The 26,094-nt window shown below is 41.5% G+C and overlaps 1 protein-coding gene across 2 annotated transcripts in view; it reads left to right on the top strand.

Annotated features, from left to right (window-relative positions):
* The window catches only part of side-III (sidestep III), a 139,221-nt gene that overhangs the window by 25,113 nt on the left and 88,014 nt on the right, over positions 1-26,094 (top strand). For both annotated transcript variants that reach the window (XM_065230503.1, XM_065230494.1), the window contains exon 5: positions 849-1,008. In XM_065230503.1, the coding sequence (XP_065086575.1) occupies positions 849-1,008 (160 nt within the window). The remainder of the gene's footprint in view (positions 1-848; positions 1,009-26,094) is intronic.

Here is a 26,094-nt window from a genome sequence, read left to right as displayed (position 1 = left end):
AAAACCTTTTTTTAGAGACATTCTAACATCAATCTTTCTTGGGCAAAGATGTCAGGCTCTTTCTGGACTATGATTAGTTGCATCGTTCAAGCAAAATTGTAGTCTCTAGGAAAGAATATGCGAAAAAGTTAGTTTTCCCATACTGATTTCCAAACAAATTTCAAATGCAATGCGGAACGCTGGGTTACAAACAATCGTCCTCAAATTTTGCTCAGCTGTTTGGGACCTTAAATGGAACCAAAAAAGTCTTGTTCTGAAAAAATAATCATGATGACCCACCCTAATATATATTGAAAGAATCAAAAGTTATTAATCAATCGTTCTAGTAAACATGCGAAACAAAATTGAAGTAACAATTTTGTTATCTACAACACAAAAACCGTTGAAATAGGTCATCATTCAACCACACTTCTTCTAGATGTTTCCAGGAAACTTCAGTAAAATAAAAACACATTCACATCCAGGTCAACAGTTCAACAAAGTAATTTCATTTCTATTTTTCTCTCTCTCTATCTCTCTCTCACCATTCTTTGCATCTGGATGCTATTTTACAATTTCTGGCTGGATTAACTTCTTCCTAACGCTCTTCGGATCCTTACGGATGCATTCACCGCCGGTGCCACACAAAATGCATTCTTGTGGGATGAAAAAATGCTCTCATGCCACCCACCTACCTCGACGGTCGGATAAAACTTCGAAATCGCAACTGGTAAAATGTTCAACGACTCATGGGTGTTGAAAAAAAAACTCTTGAAAATAATGGCTATGGTTGGTGCCCCATGCACGCAACAAAAAAAAAATCAACCCTTCGACTCTTGCTGCATGCTGCTGGAATCAACTAATGAAAGGGTTTACCAGTGACACAGAATGTGACATCGGGGGTGATTATTTCGACGCGTTCCCTAGTGCTGCAACGAGTTGGACGCTACCATTCCGGCATGTATGCTTGCTCCGCTGCTAACGACCGTGGCGAGACCCAGAGTGAGCCAGTAGAGCTGAAGATACACTGTAAGTACTACTTGCATATACTTTTTCTCAGTAGTTCTATATACCTTGTCATATGTACATATATTGCACTTTACGGTTGGTGGCCATGAGACAATAATAAGGGGTGCTGGCCCGTGCTCGGAGACCAGGAGAACATTGCACTGCTATATACGTTACGGCTTGAGTGCTTGGTTGACAGCTGTTAGACTAAGAGCTAGAAGCCGCATACGCTGGGAAGCTGTTTTTATGTTTTCGCACTTGTATCCTTTTAGCGCTTTCATTAAGGGTAAAAGACAATTGGGCAAACTACTTCCTGTTAAAGGGATTTCTACTTGATCCCACTTTCAACTAGTGCGGTCTATCTTGATTGATGTTTTATGCAGAAATAGGGTGCATGCCGGCTATCGATTTGCTTTAAGAAAATTGTCGATGATAAATGGGATTAAAACCTCACACTTAGTTATATTTTTGTTTCAATACAAAAAAAGAGAAATTCTTGATGATTACCAAACATATTATTTTAAGGCAAATCAAATGGCAACTTACGAATAAAATGTGTGTAATCAAAAGCGATAAGTTTTTATTGCATATACTCTAAATTATTTAATGATCAATTATAATGTCAATCTACCAAGATACTTCATTAATTTAATTTGAATTAACCTCCTAGCTCAAAAGGTGATGTATTTATGAGCAGATTATCACGTTGAAATAAGTTGATGTACACAAAGGATTCATTGGTCTTATTTTCCACCGGAAGCTGATTGAAGATATAACCCCCATATTGTGTTCCTCCAGTATCGTCAGTTCGAAGCAAGGATCAAGATGCAGAAACGGTTTAGATGAAAACCACACTTAACAGAAAGCTGAGGGTTTGTAGTTTACCAGATGATGGCTAGACCACACATAGCCATGTTTCAAGGGAACCGTCATATGGGGGCAAATTGAAATCATTGCTAGTGAGCATGGCTACATATGTTGTTTCTGTTTATTTGTATGATTTTTTAATCCATACTCGTTGTTTTCTAGTTGGATCCGATCATATTTCCCACTATTATCCTGTTAAAGACGGCATCTTGAAGCTGTCATTTATCAACCGAGGAATCAAGTATATAATTTTTGAAATATACGTTGTCCACTCTTCACTTTTCCATGCATCACGCAGCGGTCAAAAATGTAGCCATCTAGCAGCAAACGTTTGATATCATCCCAGAGCCAGGGGTGTGTGAATAGACTGGTCCACATTTATATGGGGGAATTTTTTTTATCGTTTTTTTTTTCAACGGGTTATGCCCTAGATTTGTGCCATTAGGTGAGAAAGCCACTCTTTGTAAATTTCAGCTCATTCGGAACACGAGCTGGCAATTTTGGTTTAATATTTATATGGGGGTATTTGTTGAAATGTATAGATAAATAATATTCCTTCACTCTTTCGTGCATAGAACTGGTTCAGCAAACTCGATTAAGCTCAGAAGTTCAGCACACTTAGCTTAAACTATAAAGAACAACTTTGCTGAAGATTCGTGATGCTGTCATGTTAGTATTATGGAGATATTAATTAATTATGTGCATACTGCTCGTACATTGAATATTTTCCACAGGCCAATATCAAGACTCGTGTTTTTTGGTACGATAACCACTCTCTGAATGTTTCTGCTCTTTTTGAAGTTACACGGGCTGGCGCTTTTTGTTTAATGTTAATCTAGGAGATTTGGTAGAAATTTTCATATACAAAATGCTTATATACATTCAAAAACGAATGTCTCACTAAAACTTTTTTTTATAGACTTTATTTAAGAGATTTTTAGCCTTAGGCTAGTTCATCTCTTATCATTAAAACTAACTGGAGTCATATGCAATCTTCATTAAAGTTGATACTCATTAATTGAGCTAAAAGTTTTTAAAATCGGAATCAAATCGAGAATAAGGAAACTTTTTTATGATCGATAGAGTGTATTTTATCATGCATTTTATCCAAATTCCATTTACAAAATTCAAACTAAAAGTGCCAGCTCTTCGTACAACCAAATGAGCTGAAACTTTTGGATAGTGGTTTTCTCACCTAAAGAAGCAAATCTAGGGGTTAATCTGTAGAAAATAAGCCAGTCTAGTGTGTGAATGGCAATTTTTACACAATAAAAATTTAAACAAAATTTGGCATGCTGACAAAACTTGTGAGCACCCATAAGATCATGATAATTTTATTTTATATCGGTTTCATTTCTTTATTTACGGTCTACAGCATCAGTCTACAGTTTTTACAATACAATTTTTTCATGATGTAAGGGTGGTCATGTTGTCTGAAAGTTGTGAGAAAACAAACGAGTGGACCATATTGTCAATCTAATATAAAGAATTGCGCTCATTATAAGTGCGCCAAAAAGTGTGGAAACGCTAAAAAAAGGGCGCTTTTACGTTAAATAGTTTTGGTTTCTTCGGCGAACTTGGTTCATAAGAAATCAGTGCGCAGAAGGCTCCAAGACAATACAACGTAAAAGTGCACTTTTAATCGCGTAGTTATTATTATGTAGTCTACGTTTTTGATTGACGAATAAATAAATAAATAAATAAATTGGGAACCCGTAATCTTCCCTACATGAAACATGAAACATATGCAACTCGACGAAGAGCGCGTTTGATTGAATTGATTTTCTCGTCCTTTTCAACTGATTCTTATGTCAAAAGGGCCGCTTGCATGTGTCGGTCTCCGGGCACTGAAATTTACATGTCTTTTTTGTAGTGTGTGTGAAAGTTTGTCCGTTATGTTAATCTTTTTCATTTTATTTTGGATAAACTACACAATACGAAAAAGTCGTGTAAATTTCGGTTTCCTGAGATCGACATATGTAAGCGGCCCTTTTGACATTAGAATCAGTTGAAAGAAACGAGAAAATCAATTCAATCAAACGTACTCTTCGTCGAGTTGCTTATGTTTCGGTTTGAAAACACTTAATTTTATATGAAATAATTGTTTACGTTCCATGATTTACGTCCAATATGGATTACGTCCCGTGTAAAAGTCTTTGTGTCTAGGTGTGTAAGAATAGAATGGTCAAGTTAAAATGAGACGGTTCTATGATTGTGATGACAAGTGAAGTAAATAATACGTCAGGACGTGAGAGGTGGATGGGTGAGATGTAAGTGAGTGATCGCCCCGTAACGTGGGTGGATCATCTTTTCGTGGTACGCTACGGGATGTAAAATCTAGCACCGATTCCTACACACTTAGAAATAACTACTTTTACATGAGACGTTATCCATATTGGACGTAAATCATAGAACGTAAACACACATTTATGTAAAATTAAGTGTTCTCAAACCGAAACATCAGCTAGTCGACGAAGAGAACGTTTGATTGAATTGATTTTCTCGTTTTTTAATGTAGGACTACGTCTTTGATTTCTATATGGGGGTACACTTTGTGAAAACCGAAAATGGAACATGAAACAAATTAAGAAAGATTTTGAACGTTAATAATTCAGCTGCCCCTGGTCCAATTTCAATAATTTTATCACCAATCGATCAGAAATATGGCTACGCATCGATAAAAATGCTTCCGAATGTTGATTTTAAACAAGAAACTATTGAAAAAGTGGTGAATGTCCAGCATTTTCCAAAAGCGTCGAATTAACTAACAAATCCACCAATTACGTACATGCATATGCTGCTTCCCCAGCACAGACGTCAGAGAGTAGTAGGTAGACGAAAAATGTCGATGTAGCATTACGACGAGGTTTGGTAGTTCAGTGGTCACCGTTTCTGCTTACTGATCAATCCTGGCCTGTCCCCTTCCTTGCAATTTTTCACTTTGCCCTATTTTATCCCCACTAGATTTAAATAAAAAAAAAACAAATTCTGCTTTAACCGATCGCATCACTTACCACAGTTAATCCTAATCTAAAAATAACCTACCTCACTTACACAACTATCCTTCCCGAGACAGCCGTGGAGATGTAGAGGTATTCTCGGTCTCTAGTAACAATTGGACGTCGAACTAATCATCCTTCCCTCCCCAAAAGACCGTGAGGACGTGGCCGGCGCTGTGAATTGATCTATAGATTGAATTAATGTGTAATGTACATTGAAGATGGAAAGCTTATCCCATGCACCATCTATGTAGTTCTCTGTGCAAGTGGATTAGTTGTGATCATTCACGGAGGAGCAACTACGAAGTACACGGTCAGATAACGTTAACTCGACGGCAAACACATTCATTGATACGTTGGATGATAGAAGAGCATAGCAGGAATAGTGCGAAATAGGAAGCCATGGTCATCATAAAAGTGGAAATCGAAAAAGAGAATTGGCTTTCACCCTTCTGCTTCTAAACCCCTTACAGTCATCGTCATAGCATCGCACCACTTTTGGTTCTAGGGCACTTGCTGGTTGAAATTTTAGTTCAGGATTCACTGTGATACGATCAGTTGTAAGCAGCAGAAATTTCCTTCCCAATTCTCATGTGGAATCTTTTAGTGGCTCTGAAAAGGGCCGGTTTTGATAGATTTCGACGGAGAAATTTAAAGCGTTCACCACAAATACGAAGAGCCAGCTGAATGTCCATTGGCATAATTGTGACACGCTTTGCGTGAATGGCAAACAGACCGACCAGATAGGTCGGTTTATTTCAGTAGTAGTAAAATTTACGTTTATTTTCTGGGTTTTATGTTTCAACATTTGATTTAACATTTCAATTGGTTAGCCTTTGGCTCTTCATCTTTGTTCTAGTTAATTGGTTATTCTAATGTGATGATTACGTTTAGCGCTAATTTACAGGATACCCTTTGTGGGATTGTTTTGGTTTGAATTTAAAAATTTGATAACCTACCTACTTGAGCACCTAACTACTTAAACTAGGTTGCCAAATCACGAATGATCTGGTGGTTTGATCGCAGACAGGCGACTCTGAACCTTTCCAGCGTTGAAGTCTTTCGCTCCTCGAGTGTTTGAAGACCGGCCAGGTGGTGAATCTCAGAATTACGAGTTCGCGGTGGACTGTTAAGGATCATTCTGAGGATCTTGTTTTGGATCCTCTGAAGATTTAAGTGGTGGCACTTAGCACAATTCTCCCAGATTGGCATACCATACTCAATAGCCGGCAGAATGATTTGCTTGTGGACAGCAAGCTTGTTTTTGAGGGACAGGGTGGACTTCCTGTTTATCAGAGGGTAGAGCGACCTGATCAAGATGTTACACTTGGTGGATGTCTTGTCCACATGGGATTGGAATAGCAATTTGCTATCGAGGGTGAGACCAAGGTAGACTACATCACTCGACCATTCAATGGGAGTGCTATCAAGATGGATCTTGACGTTAGCAGGCGGAACAAGCCGAGGTGAATACGAATGTGGAAACAGAATGGTTTGTGTTTTAGCTGCATTGATACAAATCTTCCAGCTCTTAAAATAGTCGGACAAAACATCCAGGCCTGATTGTAGTTTACTCGCCAGAGCACGGATCACTCGACCCTTATAGATGATGGAGGTGTCATCTGCGAACATTGACAGGATACCACCACCCGGCAGGGGAGGAACGTCTGACGTGAAAATGTTGAATAGGATAGGCCCAAGCAGGCTACCTTGAGGGACCCCTGCATCAACGTTGAACGTATCAGAGGAGACATTGTTCAAGTAGACCTGGAATGATCTGCCCGACAAGTAGTTTTTGATGATCTTCACGAGGTAGATCGGAAAGTTGTATCGATGCAGCTTGTACACTAGACCATCATGCCAGACATTGTCGAACGCCTTCTCGACGTCCAACAATGCCATGGCAGATGTATTGGAAACGAACTTGTTCCGCTTGATGATGTTAGTAACCCGTGCGAGTTGGTGGATGGTAGAGTGGCCTTTTCTAAACCCGAATTGCTCTTTGAGAAAGATGTTATTATCATTTGAAAACACCAGCAGACGGCTGAGTATCAATTTTTCGAATAGCTTCGAGATGGAGGACAAGAGGCTGATGGGGCGATAGCTTTTGGCACTGGTAGGGTCTTTGTCAGTTTTGTGAATTGGAATAACTTTGGCTAACTTCCAGCATGCAGGGAAGTAGCCAAGCATTAAACACTTGTTGAAGACCACTGCAAGCTGCTTGAAGAAGTCAACACTCAAGTTTTTCAGCTCGAGGTTGACCAGTCCATCGACACCAGCGGCCTTCATGTTCTTTGTTGATTTAATCGCTGCTATCACCTCATCAGCCGATATTCTACTTTCGTCAGGGACAACTACGGGGGTGACAGCGACACTAGCCATTGCCTGTGATACTGCAGGCTCGTGGGGACTCACCATGGCGTGGCCAAGGTTATGTGAATTTACAAAGTGTTGTCCAAGAGCATTGGCCTTTTCAAATGGGGTTATTAGTAAAGATGGGTCCGAATTTTGGTTAGGAGAGGAAAGGGGAGGAATGGGCCTCGGCTTATTTTTCAAAATCTTTGCCATTTTCCAGAATGGCTTAGCACAATCTGGGAGAGAGCGAATCTTGTTTGCAAAATCGATATTTCTGAGATCCACCATCCTGGCTTGGATGATTTTGTTCAAACGGTTGCAATTTTGTCTTCAGGTTAGGCAGCCCAGTACGCGGGTACTGCCTACGAATCGTGTTGCGGAGTCTAATGAGGTCTTTAGTAGGCCTGTCAAGGTTCAGAGTATTACTCACCTGTCTGGATACTGGCACATGTAGCTCCCTGGCCCGGGAAATTGCTTGATTGATGGAGCGCAGACACCGGTTAACATCTTCGGACGATTCCGGTTGGACATCGTAGTCTACAGCGGTGTCGACGCAATGTTGGAACTGACCCCAGTCAACACGATGATAGTTGCGCCGGAAAGCTTCAAATCGATTTACGGAGGATCCCACCTCAGTCACCACCGGGTAGTGGTCCGAGCTGAGTTCCTGATAGGTGATAGGTTGAGCGATGTTGTTGCCCATGTTGCTGATGAAGATATCGATGGTAGCGTGAACACCGGATCGACTCAACCGGGTGGGAGTTTCCGGACTCAAGATGTTGTACTGCGCTTCCTGCAGGTCGTTGTTCAGGATGGTGCCGTTTTGATTGCGCCGATTGTTGCCCCAAGCTTGATGTTTGGCGTTCAGGTCGCCAGCGATGATAAAGTTTTCCCGTCGTCGTGTTAGCTTGATAATATCTCGTCGCAGATCTGCTGCCGATCCGTCCCTGATGTTGACTTGTTTGGGGCAGTAAGCCGCGACGATGGTGATGGGGCCGATAGGAGTAGAAACTTCCACCTCTACGGCTTCGATGATCTTCAGCTGAAAGCTGGGCATCAGTCGACAGCAGATGTTTCTCCTTATTGCAATAGCCACTCCTCCTCCTCCAGAGTTGGTTCGATCTAGCCTCACGAGCCGGAAATCGGGAAGGTAGACGTTTGTTTCAGGCTTCAGGTGGGTTTCAGTTATGATGGCAATGTCGATGTTTCGTTCATTGAGAAACTCAACAAACTCGATGTTTTTGCTCTTCAAGGAGCAAGCGTTCCAATTTACGATCTTGATGGCTTCACGGTCCATACTTAGTGACAAGGGACAGGGCAGCATGAAGCTGTTCAGATCGAGTCTTGCAGGTGCGCAAGATGATGATGACCTCGGCCACGAGCGTCACAAGTTCCTTCGAGGTGAACGGAGAATCGTCGACAGGCTCACCTGAGACAACACCAGCGTATGATAAACCAGGGGCGGTGAAGGGGCCTGGCATTGGCTGGGCAGCAGCAGCAGCGAGACGATTCTGGACTGTTCGATTGTTAGGAATACTCACATGCTTGACTTGTTGGTTGGTGAGCGGAAGTGGTTCTAAGTTCGGAACATGTCGACGGGGCTGGAGAGCTGGGTACTGGACTTCCGTGCGTGCAGGAGGCGAACGATGATTACGGAGGCGACCGGGCTGATTATTGATCGTAGCCTTCCGACGGATATTGATGAACTCCACTCGCTTGCGACATCCGCGATTGGAGGCTTGGTGGTTACCACCGCAGTTGACACACGTTGGCTCGATGTCATCATCTTGCTCACAGGACGCAGTCAAGTGAGTTCCAGCGCACTTGCCGCAGATAGTCTTCATATGGTAGTTTTTGGTGCCATGGCCGTAGGAGAGGCAGTTCATACACTGCGTAACATCACGATGTTGGGATTTGTAATGCTCCCAACTGTTGATGACCTGAAACAGGTCCCGGATTTTGGATCTCAGAGCCGCTAGACTGGTGGATCCCTTCGTGAAGTGCACCAGGAACAACTGGTCACGGAAGCTGGTGTTGTGGTTGGAACGCCGGTTTATTGGGAACACCGCCTCAGGTTTGAGCCCAAGCCGCTCCAGCTCGGATTTAACCACAGCCGCCTCGAACGACGGTAATCCACGCAATACCAGCTTCAGTGGCTTGCTCGATGGCAGATCGTGCGTGAAGAAGTCAACGTTGTTTTCCTTTAGGAAACATCCTGTTTGATTGTACTCCTCCAGGCTGGAGCACATGATTTTGGTGCCGATGCTGCAAAGCTTGAAGCGAGGCAGCAGCTTGTGTTTTTCCAGTTCGGCACGCAGTTTGGCAACATCCTTCTCCGGCGTGAAAAGCGGGGGAATCCGCTCTCTTGCAGCGATGGGAACGACGTCACCATCGCCATTTTCTTCGGGGAGCATCGCAAACTGGTTGGCTTGCAGTACCCGTTTTCCGGCGTCATCCTGCGACGCGCTGTGCTGGATTACCACCTTCTTTGAAGGGCCCGCTGCTGAATCATTGGTACGTTTACGCACCATTTGTTTCGTGTTGGCAAGTTGCAGTAAACTTGCCAGAACACGCGAAGGTGGCAACGCTTCCACGGTGCAACGCGACAGCACAAACCGAATCGAAGCGAGAACTCGAGCGAAAAAGAAAACGAACTGAACAGCTCAACAGTCGAGCAAAGAGTGATGATGTCGGTTTATTTCACTTGTCGAGGGTATACTTATACCTGCGTCGAGTAGCATATTATTAATACAGGGAGGGAACAATACATACAGCAAAATACTGAAAAGGGGAGGAGTTTCGCTACTTATGCTACGGGCACAAAACGAGACACCACCGTCGAAACGACTATCAGTTATTCTCTTCCGAAGTGAAAAATTTCATGTTGGACCGAAAACCAGTGGAGAGGCCGCTAAGAAGTCTGGAAAGGCGCAGAAAGTCATCGTCAAGGGAGAGAAGAAGAAGAAGAGACAGCGCAGGAAGAAAAGCTATGCCATCTACATCTACAAGGTGTTGAAGCAGGTCCACCCGGACACCGCAGTCTCGTCGAAGGCCATGAGCATCATGCACAGCTTCGTCAATGACATCTTCGAACGTATTGCTGCTGAGTCGTCCCATCGTGGCTCAATACAACAAACGCTCGACGATCACGTCCCGCGAAATCCAAACTGCGGTCCGTCTGCTGCTGCCGGGTGAGTTGGCCAAGCACGCTGTCTCTGAAGGAACCAAGGCCGTCACCAAGTACACCAGCTCAAAGTAGATTCGTACCATCCAAACAATCAATCGGCCCTTTTCAGGGCCACAAATCGATTTTCAACGTGAAAGAGGTTTTGATGATATTGAACTTTAAATGTTCGAAAGCAGCATTAGCAAAGTTCGCAATAAGAAATCAGTAGATTTGCCTTATGAAAATAATGTTGACAAAAAGTATAAGAGATTGTATCCATTACACTACACGACCGTACGGTTTTGACGTCTGTGATTTCTATATGGGGGTACACTTTGTGAAAACCGAAAATGGAACATAAAATAATTGTGACACGCTTGGCGTGGATGGCGAACAGACCGACCAGATAGGCCTCGCTGAATTCCAGGGGGGCCATTAACGGCCGAACTCTGGAAGCGCAGATCGATCTTGAAGAGCGATTTCACGGACCAGACGCTTGAAAGGCAACTTGCAGTTAGCAGCTCGGTCGATTTCTGGTAACGACGGATCTCACGCAGAGCGACAGTTCCTGGCTAATAGCGATGAGACTTCTTCACTCCTCCGGTGGCCATCTGTTTGAGAGGAGCCTTTCCTCTGGTGGACTTACGAGCGATCTGCTTGATGCGGTCATTATACGATGTGGATACGTTGAACGCAATCTGTTGAATAAACATTTTAATTACCCAGCACAATCATGGGCATTGGCTCCAAGCAATATTTCATCAGATTCCAGACAAATCTGTACGATAGTAAATAGAACAGAAAATGAAAATATAAAAATGAGTTAAGGAAAATAATTAAAATATGGTTCAGATTAATACATGGCTGAATAAAGATACACATTACCATTTATTATATAAGACCACGTAGTCCTACGTCACCATTGCGTACAACCCCATAGGGCTGTTCCTTGTAGTTTTTTTTTTTTAATAATGTTACCTGCATCTTATTTAACCCTGAAACCTGCAGGAAAATACTCATCATGACTTTTGTTGTTCCTTTCCTAATGCTCATCCTACCATTGCACTTGACGTCTATCAATCACCGCAAATTGTACGCAATCCAGCGTGCCATAATGATGAATTTCACCTCTTTGATCAATTCACCCCCGAGCTACGGTACCCAGAGTGGTTCGAAAATAAAAGTAAATAGAAAACTTCCTCCACTTCCCCTAACGATGTTTGATTGCACATAGCATCTAATGGAGTTTAGTGCTGCCAACTGAAGAAGTAAAAGAAAAGTTGTTTGGTTTGATGTGGTACGGAATCAACAGTGTGTTACACGCTTTTTCCTATATTTACCGCACTCCACTGGATGTCGTTAGATGAAGGTTCTCTTTGATGGTGCGAAGAGGACGAATTGTGCTCTGAGATAAGCTATACACTCTTTTAGTAAAACTGAGTTAACGGCTTTTTCGTACTCAAGGATGTGCCTCATATATGTACAGGAAGAAGCACAAAGAAGCAGGTGATGGAGAAGGTGTGTGGTTTTCATCTCATCATGTTGCTCTACATCATTTTACTTTACGTAAGCCACACAGCTTGAAGAACAAAGAAATTTATTTTATTATCAAACTATGGGGAAAAATTGGGATGGACACAAAATAATGATCATAAACATTAAATCAGATCATCCGGGTGCTAGGGTGTGGAAATGTGGGGAAGCAGACAGCTCCGAAAAAAAAAATTACGTTTTGATTTTTCTAAAAATATTGAAAATATCTAAAAAAAAATCAAATTTTTTCTAATTTTTCAAAGAAAATTCACGTGCAAAAACATGTTTTATAAGTCATTATGGCATAAAGTTGGACTCAAAAAACCACAAAACATCAACTTTTCGGTTTTTCTGAGAGTCCAATTTTTTTCATGATGGGATAGAAAAATTTTTTTTGCATGTAATTTTTGACAAAAATCTAAGCTTGAGCTTGAGCTTGAGCTTGATTGACCGCCCACGGTTGCTACTCTGTTATTGCCAGATCAGCTGTAATTACACAGAGAACCAATGGACGATGCTTGGGACTAGCAATCATCCTCAATGTGTAAAAACTGGTGATCTTAAATTAGGCAATACCAGCGCCGGCCGCGCCCGAACACAGGTCAAGAAAGGAATGGGAAGGATTGTGTTGACATGACACTCGCTTTGATGGAAGCCGAGAACACCTCTGCACTTCCACGAGGAATCACTGGGATGTTGGATAAGAGGCTTGGGTTTGCAGCAGGGTTCGTTTTGGTAAACGATAAGCTGAATTGATGTCCTAACGATCATATAACGCGAAGGAGCTTGGGACTAAACCCACGGTCTTCTGCTCAGTAAGCAAAAACGTTTACCACTAGGCAGACGAGCACCTTTTTAATCACCGAGTTGCTGTTATTACCATGTAGTCATATTAACAAATAAAACGATTGACGAATCTTCAATGTGGATGGGCCTGAGATTAGACTCATGATGTTCTGCTCAGTAAGCAAAAACGGTTGCTCTAAGGCCACCGAGCCCCTCATATCACATAATACCGTTGCACAAATTTTTGTATCCATTCAAACCCGGAACCAACGACAACAACGAGTTACGTAAAATACACGATACACAAGCGATTTTACCATAAATCTCTTTGATATGTAAGGACCTGGGACCGCGTTTTTCTGCTCAGTAAGCAGGCCACTGTAACCGACGATCTTTCAAATCCGAAAACTAAAAACTACAAAAAAGTACTTAGGCCTTCATTAAGTTCCACTTTCACGCGACGTTCAATGTTTCAATTTGCTCTTTACGTATTGTTCAGGCTATAAATAGGCCCTTTTCAAAAGTTACGCGAGAAATACGCACAATCGTCGCCTACCTCGCAAAACTGGTTCCAAACGACAACAAAGGCATAAGCAACGATGGATTGTTGAACTTTGCTGGCTGGTGTAGTGTACAGCAAAAAAATGTAATATGCAATATACAAAATGCCAATGGTATGAATGTATCTATATATAACTTGGAAATGACGTACAATCAAATAAACCCAGAATCGTCCAGTGGGCAGTGCGCTCTACACTCCAAATTACCTTTTTTTTTCAAATTTACCGCAAATTTGATATTTTACCCATTGAGTGTTGATTAGTCACAATGAAACATTGTGACAGAAGTTGAGGTTACTAGTGTATTAAATAATCTAGGTACTATTTAGGATTATATCTGAAAAATCCAAATCTGGCCAACGCCCACCCTAAACCTAAACCTGTTCTAATCCACCTGAAATGACTAACGAATGGAAGACTTTGACTACCCAGCCATGCAATAGTCTCATTCCGTGCCTTATGGCAACTTGATGATTCTATTGCGCTCATCTTCTGGCACCACCCAGGGGAGACTTGGTCCTGTACCCAATGCTTAACTTATCTCCATTCCACTCAGCTACTCGCAATATCTTGTGATATAGTGGGCGGAATATTATTATATGAGACAATTCAATGCAGACGTCTTTCCAAATTCGGCAGATCGACAGGTAATCGGTGAGTTACCACGATAGTTGCTATTCAACAACTCGACAACGTCCCATCGTCAACGCCTGCTATGAGAATTTCCCATTGCAGACGCCAACGAAATGACGTCATCGAGCTATCGATCAACTACCCTGGTTATCGCCTGGTACCTTATAGCACGATGCTAGGAGGCGAACCGGAAGAATCGATAAGCTACCTCCCCCTGTAATTTTTGACAAAAATCTAAGGAAGAAACTGATTTTCGTGGATTTTTGATAATTTTTCCCAATATTTTTAGAAAAATAAAAACGTACCGAAAATATTTTTTTATTTTTGGGCCGGTGAGCTTCCCCTTAATAAAGAGTTTTTGCATGGATAAAGAATTAAAGAGTTCTTTACAATCCACCGTCAGTTATTACACAGCAAAACGATATAGTGGAACACAGAATTTCTTAAAAATTTGTCATTAGGGTGATGATTTCCATGTTAGGGTGGTCCAATAAATCGATTTTTTAAAAGACAAAATTTAAAGTTTTTGAACCACTGGGCCGATTTTAAAGATCACAATATCAAATGCAAGGCTATTAAAAAAATAGTATTGAGTGAAAAACCAAAAGTTGATAACAGCACACCTCTGATTTAGTGATAAATAAATGTTAAACTATAAAAACACATAGCGGCCTCTATCAACAAACCATAAAAACCATAAAAAACAAATTCAATCAATGTTTATCAAAACAAAATCAAATTTTTAAATATCGTTATTTTTTCCCAAAAACTATTTTTGATTAACTTTTATTTAATGTTTTGATCTTTGAAATCGACCCAGTAAATGTTTTTTGAAAAGAGTAATTTTTGGAAAAAAAAAAACGGTTTTTTTGACCACTCTAACATGGAAATGGTCACCCTTGTAATAAAAAAAATACGGGTCTAATGTTTTGCGATAAGGAACAAAACTACCAATTTGTACGAAATTCTGAGAATCACTCAATTGTTTTGCTATGAAATGGCTGCATAATAATAACAATAATAATAATCAACAAAGCATCCTTTTCCATTAGCAACTTACTACTAATTCAAGGCTGCTCTCAAATAAGCATATCAGTTAAATCTGGTTTTTCATCATTTGCAAAATGGAGTCCTTTGTAGTATTTTTACAAAAAAGGGTAAACATACCGCATGGAAAACCGACTGTTAACTTCTTTTTTGTCCTTTATTTAACGTCGGTCTCTGTTCCGCAATCTAGTGCCAATCACCGACGGACATCGATTGCCATCCATTGACGGCAATCGAATGTGCAGGACGGCAGCTTTCCACACCTGCGTAGGATATCGCATCCACTCAACACAAATGGGCCAGGACCAACGGCGTTACTTCCCTTCCGCAGGAAGACGTGATCAGAGATTTACCAGATACCAGTGACCAGACACCAGTGACCAGATACCAGTACACCACCGCTGGCAAACCGACTTTCAATCCGAGGCCCGGATGGCCAAGTGTAACATACCTCGTCAGCTCGAGAAGATCAGAATAAACCTGACGGTTTTTTTTCATAGTAAGGTGAAAAAACATACAAAAGGCTGGCCAATGTTGTTTTGCTATAACCCATGCACGGTGTAGAATTCACTAGTTAGTGCCAAACTAGTAAAAACATCTTCTATCCTGGACCCCCGGGACCACGTGGGAGCAGGGGGAGAGGGTGGATTCTCATGCATTGCTCACAATCTCACCTCTAGCTGACGTTGCTAGCTCGCTGATCGTTTCTCCACTAACAGTATTTGAGCGACTGCCTTGCTGACAGCATTTCCGGTGCCCTTCTCTTGACCCATCTCCCTTCGCTCTGCTTCAAATCAAGGACAGTCATAGACAACGTGCTTCGATGTCTCCTCTACATTTGCACACTCCTAACAGAGGGTGACTTTGCATGTCCGAACCGATGCAGATACTTACTGAAGCAACGATGACCAGATAAGCATTGCTTTAGATGGAAGTTTGCCTCTTTGTACTTCCTGTCCACCCAGGTTGAATGAATCGGCATTAACCGAACAATCCATCAACTGTTCTACGATCCTACTCCTGCTACCACTTGACTATAGACTCCACTTTCACCATTTTCCGAACTCCTCTGGTTTCCTTCCGCTTAAAGCATTTGCTGTGCTCCACTAGGGTTATGCCGATAGGGATCATTTCGGCGATAACGCGACGGACTGCAGAAAGTGACGTTGATAATGGATTCCCGGCCATATTTGCAAAAAGTGCTGACGGTACCTACGTTGCACAGCCTAACTTCCGGCTTTGCCAGAACTTCCAGTGGGCTGTAACTTCTTGCGTTGATACATCTGGTTTCTCACGCCACTGCCTACAGCACTGAGGTTTCCTCCGATGACCACAGGCCTTCGTCCGACTAGCTATTCGGTAAGTCCATCCAGCATCTGATGGAACTGCTCCATCGTCCATCTAGAGGGTGTGTAGCAACTGCATATGAAGAACCCGTTGAAATTGGTGATCACGCAACTTTCGTATTAGCTCGCAACCACTGCTTGAATGGGTTATCTGCGCATAACTCTATCAGCCACCTTGTTATCATTATCGCGAGGAATTCGGTACGGTTCCGCTATAATCGCCACACAAGTTGCTGTGCAGAGTCGCAATGATTGAGATTTATTTGGGTTGGCTCAAATTAGGTACTTCTGGCCCACCATCGCCTTTTTGTACGCTGGGCAGTTGAAGTCTTCCGTCTTATGTCCGTTTCCGCCCTCCTTTTTGCAGAGCAGGCACCTCGGTTGCTTCGTGCAATCTCTGGCGATGTGACCTTTGTCTACGCATTTCCTGCACAGATTAGATCTGTCAGAGCCTTTGCAGTTCTTCACCGGTTGAACGTAGCCCATGCACTTAAAACGTCTCTCCATTTGCTTGGTAAGCCGATGGATATCTTTCATCGTGCACACTGACCATCCAACTTTTACTTTGCATCCAAAAACTTCGCTGCAGCCGTCAAAAATCGTATCGCCTTTTGAATGCCGCCGTACGCCTTCCTCATTCAAATTTACATCGGTACATATCCCAGATCTCAATGAACATTCAGCGCACTTTTCAGCTTCTCTTCTGTTGTGATCTCGTCCAGTTCCCTGCACTCGACCACTGTATTCTTGTATAGAGCTATTAAAAGCTGAGCTCTTGACTGCAGGGTCTTCCCTCAGCTTGTCAATATTTTATTATCACAGCATGAAAATAAGCTATAATGTTCGCCATATCACACACGATGACAAGTCAGGCTTTGTTGTCGCAAGTGTGGTGTGTTCTTATAATAAAAGATGCAACAAACATGCTCGTGTATGTAGTTAGCGGAACATATACGTGGAAGCATCAGGAATTCGCTCCCAGACATCGATGATGGATTGATTTGGTGAGTTCATTTCAGTTGGTAAATATTCTATTAAATTTATTTTCATTGATATTGATTTCCATATGCTACTCGGTGGGCTGTCCGCAATCGAGTTTTTGTTATCGTACGTGTCGTCCTAAACACGATCATGAGGGCGGTGATGGAAACTTGACGTTTGTCACGGTGGGTCGGCTGGGTTTGTTATCACCCAGATATGTCACCCAACGGCATTTTGTGCAAAGGTTTGTGACCTACATGATGTTGCTTGATTTCCAGCGAATTGTTAAAAAGAGAGAAAAAAGTTTGAAAACGCAATAGAGTTCGATCGATACTGCTTAAATGGTGTGCAACATTTGTGCTCTAATGCCCGTTCCTGAAAATCATGGTTCAGCTTTGGGAGGATATCATTCTATGTAAGCCTTAGTTGATGTCATTTATTTTGCGTGCCTATCTTAGCCAGTACGTAGATAATCGGTAGTGAGACAAAACTTGATCGAAACTGCAAAAAATGTTTTATCCAAAAAATATGACGAATGCTTGATGCGGTACATCCTTCCACATGAATAGCTTTATGTCACCACGTCAGTTCACATGTTTTGCCTACTGAGCAGAAGATCGTGGGTTTTATCTCAAGCTCCTTTACATTACTGAGTTGATAGGGTCGCATAATTTGTCTACCAGCCATATAAAGATCGCAAAACTTATTTCGGAAAACAATACGTTATATCAGAACTACGATCACATCACTTATCAAGGTGAATTCTGATTCAACGAACCCTACATATTAACAAAATCTCATGGGAACTCAGTGGTAAACGCGGTCCCCAAAACAACATAGGCTACTCTTGACCGGCACACTTTATTAATTGTGTAATTTCCATTATTCTGATCAATCATGTAGCAGCAACCATTGATATGTGCAGTCAGTCTTAGCTAAGTTAAGCATTGAACATGCATAGACATATTTTGTTTTGTCTGAATCATTATCATAATCAGGATAACTTAAGTATGTGCCTGATGGCACCAGTTGTTGAGTGTTATGCGTGACTGCTTTATGACCACAGTGTGTGTGTCTGGGTTTATCCCAGCCGAGGTCTTTAGGCTTTATATGAGGCCAAACAATCATTGGTCACGTATTCCTTCGAAAGGGAAGTAAGCCATGGGTCCCAGCCCATGTTGATGGGTTTGATAGGTTTCGGGTGTAGACATCGACTCCTCGGTATTTGATTGGCGATGGAGATTAATGACAAACCGTCGGTGATTGACATTCGATTGCGGAACAGAGCCTAAAGACGAAATAAAAAAAATATGTACTTATATCTTAACCATTGTGCAATTAGATATTATCCTATAGAAAAACTAGCACAGTTGTCTACAAATAAATGAATTGAAAACATTTTTAACAATTCAATATTAAATTATGGCAGCTCGCAAACCGTTTTGATTGATCGCTTCACGTTAGACTAATTTATTCCACTAATAAATACAATACAAAAACTTCATCTTCACGTTGCCAAGGCCAAGTAATCATAACTCTTTTGCCAATTATACTCCCGTCTGGGTTGTGTATCTGTCATAGTGTAATTGTCGATGGGTCGTAGCAGCGAATGCTTTGGGATTCATCTTCGTGTTGAACTATCAGTATGACAGTTGAGAGGATGAAGACTTTCACAGTTTGGGTAAAAAGATGCCACATGACAGTGTGAAAGAGTGAGTGAGTTAAGCCATAGCCGACTAATTACTCTCACCGGAATAACTTTGCACTATAACTAACAAGATTCTTGCCGGAACGCTTCCTGTCGCTCTGCTCCAATCCTCTGCATTGCTAGGGAACACAGGATTCTGGTAAGCGCAGGCAAATGATTTTGCACAATTTTGCAACGAGAGAGGACTATACGGGACTGAAGGGAGTGAGTAAAGGTGGTGGGAAACAAGAGTTAAATAAATGTTCAAAGTTGTTTGGGGAATCGAAGAAGAAATGGTGTATAATTTCCCTCAGAGCCGTGTGCAGCTTAGCAACTCTATGCAGTAATAGGGGTTGGATTGTGTAACGTGGCTCCTCTCTCGTAATAAAGTTATGATTGGTTGCACACTGGGGAATCACACCGTTCTGTGAAATTTATTTATGAGTAATAAAGTTTTAACGTGACAGTTTCTCACTTTGATGACTGGATGGTTGCGATCTCATCATTTGAGGTCATGTTGCTTGTTAAACTGTGTTTTTGAATGTCAATGAGCTTCTGGAAGTGTATCCAGCAAAAATTTTAATTGCTTTCTACTTTCAAAAATATTATTTCCTACTGTGTAGAACCATACTTTCTCCTTCTATGGTTGTATATATGAACGTTTAATGTGCCTTAAGGAGTCATATGAGGAGAGCATTTTGATTTATTCATTGAAAAAATCATACCAATTTACACTTGGTGCTGTAAATCGTTTCATAATTGCCGCCGACTGCCGACTTCAATGAATCGTACAAATGTGAGATTCCGGCCAGATAGAAAGATGCTGTCTTTGCAATTATTGTTCAGGTTTACAAGATTTATTGAACGGTAGACAGTTCAGTTCAGAATTGGCTCACCAGGCGGTGCTTGTGTCTTCGGTAATGTTGTTTAAGTGTACAAGACTTTTCGTCGGTCTCTGTTGCGCAAGCTAGTTCTAATGACCGATGCCAGGGAAGCGACTACACACCTGGGTCATAGATATCAAACCCATCAACACATGAGCCGGGACCAACGGCTAAACTTCCCTTTCAATGGAGATTAGCAGCGCCGGTGGTGTAGTGGTATGCGTGATTGCCTCTCACTTCAAAGGGCCTGAGTTCAATCTTAGTCGGCATCGTCGGGATTTTCTGAGGCATAAAATCATTAATCCCGCTGGCCCCCAGTCCATGATTTGATGGGTCGATAGGTAGGGTCCAGGTGTGGGAGCTGTCTCCCTGGCGCGGGAACATTGATACACAGTACGGAAAAAAAGATCGACGGAAAACAAATCAAGGAAAAAATAACGATGGAGGTTGCCCGCTTCATATTTTGGAAGTAAATCGTAATGTCATAGTGATTAGCATAGACATCCGTTAGGATCTCGCAATCCCAGTTCAGCTTTATGCAACTTGTTTTACCAGATCTGGGACTGTCAGGTATTTGTAGCAGGGTACGTACTGGTTCTTCAATTTGTACTTTAGTGCAAGATGTTGCTAAAGGGTGGAACGGTCAAAAATAGGTCATTTAGCATCAAGTGCGCGCTGATTATGTTATTGTATAAATGATCAAACTTTATTTCTTTTTGAAGTTCAATGACTTCACAATATACGAAAATTATTTGATTAGGCTTCCGATTTTCCAAATGCGAACTGTCTGGCTTTACGTTTCACACCGTCTATCATATTGTGTACCACTGGTGTATCAACCTTATTTGATGCTGAACGTCAATTTGATTTGAAGTGTTTCTCATTTCCAACTGTTTTCTGAGTTTTCTTGAGGTCCCGCATAACGATTGACCAATATTGTTTTTTTTTTTCAATTGGGTGCCGCTGCGGCGAGTTTGGAGTGTTTTTGTCCTTAGGTACGACTTGCATGTTGTTGGTGGTATACCTTTCTTGAACCATTATCCCGTAGTGGCAGGAAGCGAGGTCTAAAAAATCACGGAACAACCGTGTTTCTTAGAAAAAGTCAACAATCGGTTTTGCAAAAATTTATTTTCATAAATATCTTGGTTGACAATGCCAGCTATGCAAGTGGCTCCGGTAGTGTAGTGGTAAGCGTGATTACCTCTCACCTCAGCAGGCCTGGGTTCAATCCCAGTCGTTGCCGCCGGGATGTTCTGAGGCATAACATCTCTGATCACGCCTTCCTTCGGAAGGGAAGTAAAGCCGTTGGTCCCCGGTTCATGAGTTGATGGGTCGATAGGTAGGGTACATGTGTGGGAGCTGCTACCCTGGCGTCGGTAGCATTGGTGCTCAGCACGTATAATAAGATCGACGGAAAACAAATCAAGGGAAAAAATGCCAGTTGTCACGAAAATTTCGCTATTCAGCCCACAGGTCCAAATCGCCTCCAAGCCAAGTAGTTTTTCGGGACCTTTTTGGGACTGTATGGAAATTGGCCAACACAAAATGAGGGGTGCTCAAGTTTTATAAATGTACGATATAAAAAAATCGCCAAATATGAGTCGACCAGTTTTTGACCGTTCCACCCTTTACAAAAAGAGACATCGTTGTGATGACCGGGATGCGCTTCTTCCGCTAATGATGACGATGACCCGATTCTGGATGATTTCCATGAATGTTTCAGTCTCTGAGAAGAGATCATTTGCCATGTGCTTGTTACAATTGATAGGAACGCGTTCCAAGCAGCTCATTTAGCTTCCGAGATGCCACTTTATCTTCGATAATTTTCAGGTCGCATTCCCGCATACGATGCTTAGTGAACGCCACTCGTACTGCTCGTTCTATCACTTCCAATTCAGTTTTAGCAAAGATATCTAATTAACAAGATATCCCACTAATCAATTCCTCATACAAGGCATATAGTTACCACCCTTACCGTATGCGTGATAATTGAGCAATGTCAAAATTAATAAAAATTCTCAAAAATTTCCTTTTTTTTGTTTTTTTTTTATTTATTCAAAAGAGGGATGTTTCTCAGGGTCAAACTGTGTTAATCATCAATCGAGTTTCCACTTGCTGCAATTACGGCCTCCACACGCTTCCGGAATGCACGGCAGGTTCTAATAATGTAGTCTGGTCAATGTTTGTCTGAGGCTTGCTGTACTCGGTGGCGTTTAGAACAGGCCTTGGCCTTCATGACGCGCCATATTGAGTAATCCAGCGGATTAAGATCGGGGTTTGATGGCAGCCACATATCCTTCGCCCAGAACGGAAGATGTTCCTGCAACCACTTCTGAGTGCGGTTCGAGGTGTGGCACGGAGCCCCATCTTGTTGAAATACAACATTTCAGTGCTAACATTTGAAAACGGCACAAAAGCCATTTGTAAACAAATGGTTTGTGGGCCCTTTATTCACTACTTGAAGTACACCCACGCGACACAACAGCAACATCGGGTAGGGGAAATTTTTCCCTTCCTGACGATGCTGTTGGTTTGCGTGGGCGTTCTTCGGGTAGCGAGTAAAGGGCCCACAAACCATTTGTTTACAAATGGCTTTTGCGCCGTTTTCAAATGTTAGCACTGATTTGGCTTCGGACCGTACTGTGTTCTTCGATCCATGGAAGAACATACACAGTTCGAAAAAGTTGTGTAAATTTCTGTTTAATAAGATGCACATAAAAGGAGCGTTACGTATCATCTAAGTTTACATTATAAATCGTGTAAAGTTCTGAGACATTTATGAAATGAAATACAAGTTTACGTGAATGAATGTTTGCATCACAATTATAATTCAGAATTTTTTGCTGTATAATTACTTAAAATCCCGATGTAGATCTCCGTGTTGACTTTGTCGCCTTCTGGAATGAACACCGGGTCCATTTTTTTTGCCATCGGAAGCCACCAATCCAAACACCATAACGCTAGCAGAATGCTTGGTCAGATACACGTTCTTGTGCTCGTCGGCCATGTCTTTTACCGGAAGAGAACTAATATACTGGCCGGTTCTGGAATTTGATACGGGATCGACGGTAAACATGCTGTCGTCGGTGAACATGATTACCGGATTTTTTCGCTGAAGGAAGTTCAAGATTTTCTTGCATCGTTCGTCTCGTAGCTCCCGGATGTGGTTGGTAATTATGTGAGTTATTTTTTTTCACTTATCCCGTGTTCTTTTGCCATTTTCTATATTGAACGCACTGGATTCACCCGAATCTTTCTTTTGATAGCAGCGATAACCCTTGGAACCCGAGGTGACCTCGGACTACCTTCGCGGATAGTTATCCTTTCTTTTCTCGGTCTAAAACCCTTTTGACGGTCCACCGGGACATTCCCACGGCGATTGAAATGTCTTTTTGCGACATTTGCGCGTGGGACAAATCACGAATACGATGCCACTTCGTCATGGTGCAACTGTCAAACTAAGTAAATCATTTTCTTTTATACACAGCCTACTACGATATGAGCTATAGGTTACGTGCATGCAAAGAAAACCAAGGCATTGTATGCACAGGTGAAACGGGAACCTTATTTGTACGATGGTGCAAACATTATCACGCATACGGTAGAATACCTGTGTGGTATTGTTTTGGTATTGCATTATCATAATTTGGTATGGGAATGGAATTGTGGGAACATTTTTTTGGTATTTTATCTCTTATGTCAGGATCATCCATACCAATTTAAGGTATCGAGATATTCGTTCCTGCTCGAGTAAGCATCGTTCGAAACGCGATTCAGAAGTGATGAAGCAACTTTCCAGGACAAGCACAAATCTGGACGTTAGCCGAACTCTGTTGACCGAAATCTGGACCGGAAAATCGTGCAAGCTTTCGCTCGCAAGAAAAGTGCTTCGGTTCGAGACGTGGCTAAAAAAGTGGGATCCTCGAAGAGTAACGTCCAGCAGGCCAAGACAAGAATGGGTCTAAAGACGTATAAGAAGAAGCCAAATCGGAGTGATGGTTTGGCCAAATTTGAGTGTGATATGCTTTCCAAACCGTTTGTGACAACGGAGACAATGACAACCGATGTTTACGAGTGTGAGTGTTTAAACAAGCGTCTGTTACTCATGATCCGCAAACACGACGCCTCAGTACTGTTTTGGCCGGATTTGACGTCGGTTCATTACTCCAAGGACACGGTAGCCTGGTATAAAGCCAACAATGTCCAATTCTTACCCAAGGAGATGAATTCACCAAACTGGGCCCTGACCAAAGCATATTTGCGGAAACATATAAAGGCAGAAATAAATATCTTTCGTTAATATTTGCATTTTTGTCAATAATCACTACATTTACTACCATTTCTTCAGAAATTTATCTCTAATAGGATGTAAAATTACAGATTTGAATTTTTTTCACAATCAGTAACAATGAATGAAGTACTTGAAATTTACGACACGACATGTAAAATATGTTTTCGGTTCATGGTTCATGAAAATTTAAGAAATCACGTAAATTAAGGTCACTTATGCCGCTTATTTAAGGTATGTCTATAAAGATTTACATTTACATTTATTTGACCAAGTGTACCTGTTGAAGCAGTCTGCCATTTGCCTATGGATTAAGATATCCTGATTATTGAAGAACTGAACGATTGCGACCTGTTCGATGTATTAAGGTAAATTTATTATACCAGAATGTGTGCTTAAAATCTTGTCCTGGTACATCCCATTTTCTGGTATGCCGAGTAATCTCGTAGCTATTCGATCAAATCCATGACTTTTCACCTCTTCCTCGGCAATCAAATGACGTTGTATAGGATTTTTGTCATGTTGTATAGGATTTCCTACAGACTGGATCAAAACTGCGTTATATCGCTAATCTCCGGGAGTCCATCGCTGTAGTTAGTTTTGTTGCGGTTGTAGAACTATCTTTCGTCAGAGTTGCGCTTCGAACTTTTTCAATAACTTCGGCCAAAAGCACTCAACCGCTATACATGCACACTTAGAAAAATTCATGTACATTTAGGTGCTTTGAGACTGACATATACGAGCGTCAATTTTGACATAAAATTGAGTCATAATAGACGCAAAATTCAGCTCAATCAAACGTACTTTTCGTCGAGTATCGAACTTTTCAGTCTCGGAGCACTTAATTTTACATGACATGTTTGTTTACGTCTCATCGTTTTTGTCAAAGATGGATTCCGTCACGTGTAAAATTAGTTATTTCTAAGTGTGTGGGTAATATCGGCTTCACTGAGGCCATGGAGCTCTGCGAGCTTGACAATTTTAGCAACGCGACGAACTATCCTCAATGATCGGTTTACCATCATGTACTGCGTAAATCGATCAATGCGAAGCTCGCAGTGGTATGATTCGGATTTCCAAGCGTTTTCCGTATGTATCATTATTATTATGCTAATTAACCCCAGTGTATCTGAGTTCAGTCCCAACTGAGATCGTTAGGATTTTTCTAAAGTGACAAAATCATGGGTCACGTCTTCCATCGGAAGGGAAATAGAACCGTTGATGGGTTCTATAATGTTCCTGGTGTAGAGTAGCCTCCCTGGCACTCAGTTGTAAATCGACGCAACTCAGTGATTGACACTCGATTGTGGAACAGATACCGATGTTATGTAAAGAAAAACCTAGACTGAATTTTTAGAAACCCTTCAAGCTTCTGGGACTCGACAATTTATGTCAAGGCTTTGAGACAAGGAAACAATGGACCGTGGGGTTTTGATTATTTTCTGGGGTATTCGAGAATTCTTGTATAGATCATTTAAGGGGACTATGATATTTGTTTCAGTTTTAACATAATAAACTGTACCAAATTGTCAAGTTTGTGGAACATTGTGTGTCTTTAACAAATGTTTAACTCGGAAAAATTCTTGAGATGTCAGATGAAGAAAAACATCCGTAGAAGCTATATACAAAACAGTCTCCTGACATAGATTTTTTTTATCATACGCAGGGAACACTAATAATCCGGGCAAAAGAATTCCGTAGGCATTTTCAAGATTCTAAAACAGGGAAGCAATATGGTCAATAAGAAATATTTGAGATATACGATTTTGTAACTTTAGGACGCACCTACAATTTCTTGGCCAATAATATACTATACTTCAATAATAGTTGTTGATTTCAGATTCATGGGATATGATTTAAAAATTCACGAAGGCAAAACATAGTTATTCGGTATTTGCATAAAATTTTCGAACTTTTTGGTTAACTCCATCCATTAGGGTTTGTACAGACTCCTCAGATACCGTGGTGGCCGTCT

The sequence above is a fragment of the Ochlerotatus camptorhynchus genome, unplaced genomic scaffold, assembly GCF_037179485.1.
Source record: "Ochlerotatus camptorhynchus isolate MF236.1 unplaced genomic scaffold, CSIRO-AGI_Acam_v1.1 ptg000028l, whole genome shotgun sequence".
Lineage (NCBI taxonomy): Eukaryota > Metazoa > Arthropoda > Insecta > Diptera > Culicidae > Ochlerotatus > Ochlerotatus camptorhynchus.
Note: the sequence above shows the minus strand (reverse complement) of the source record. Positions and strands in the feature narration are given on the sequence as shown.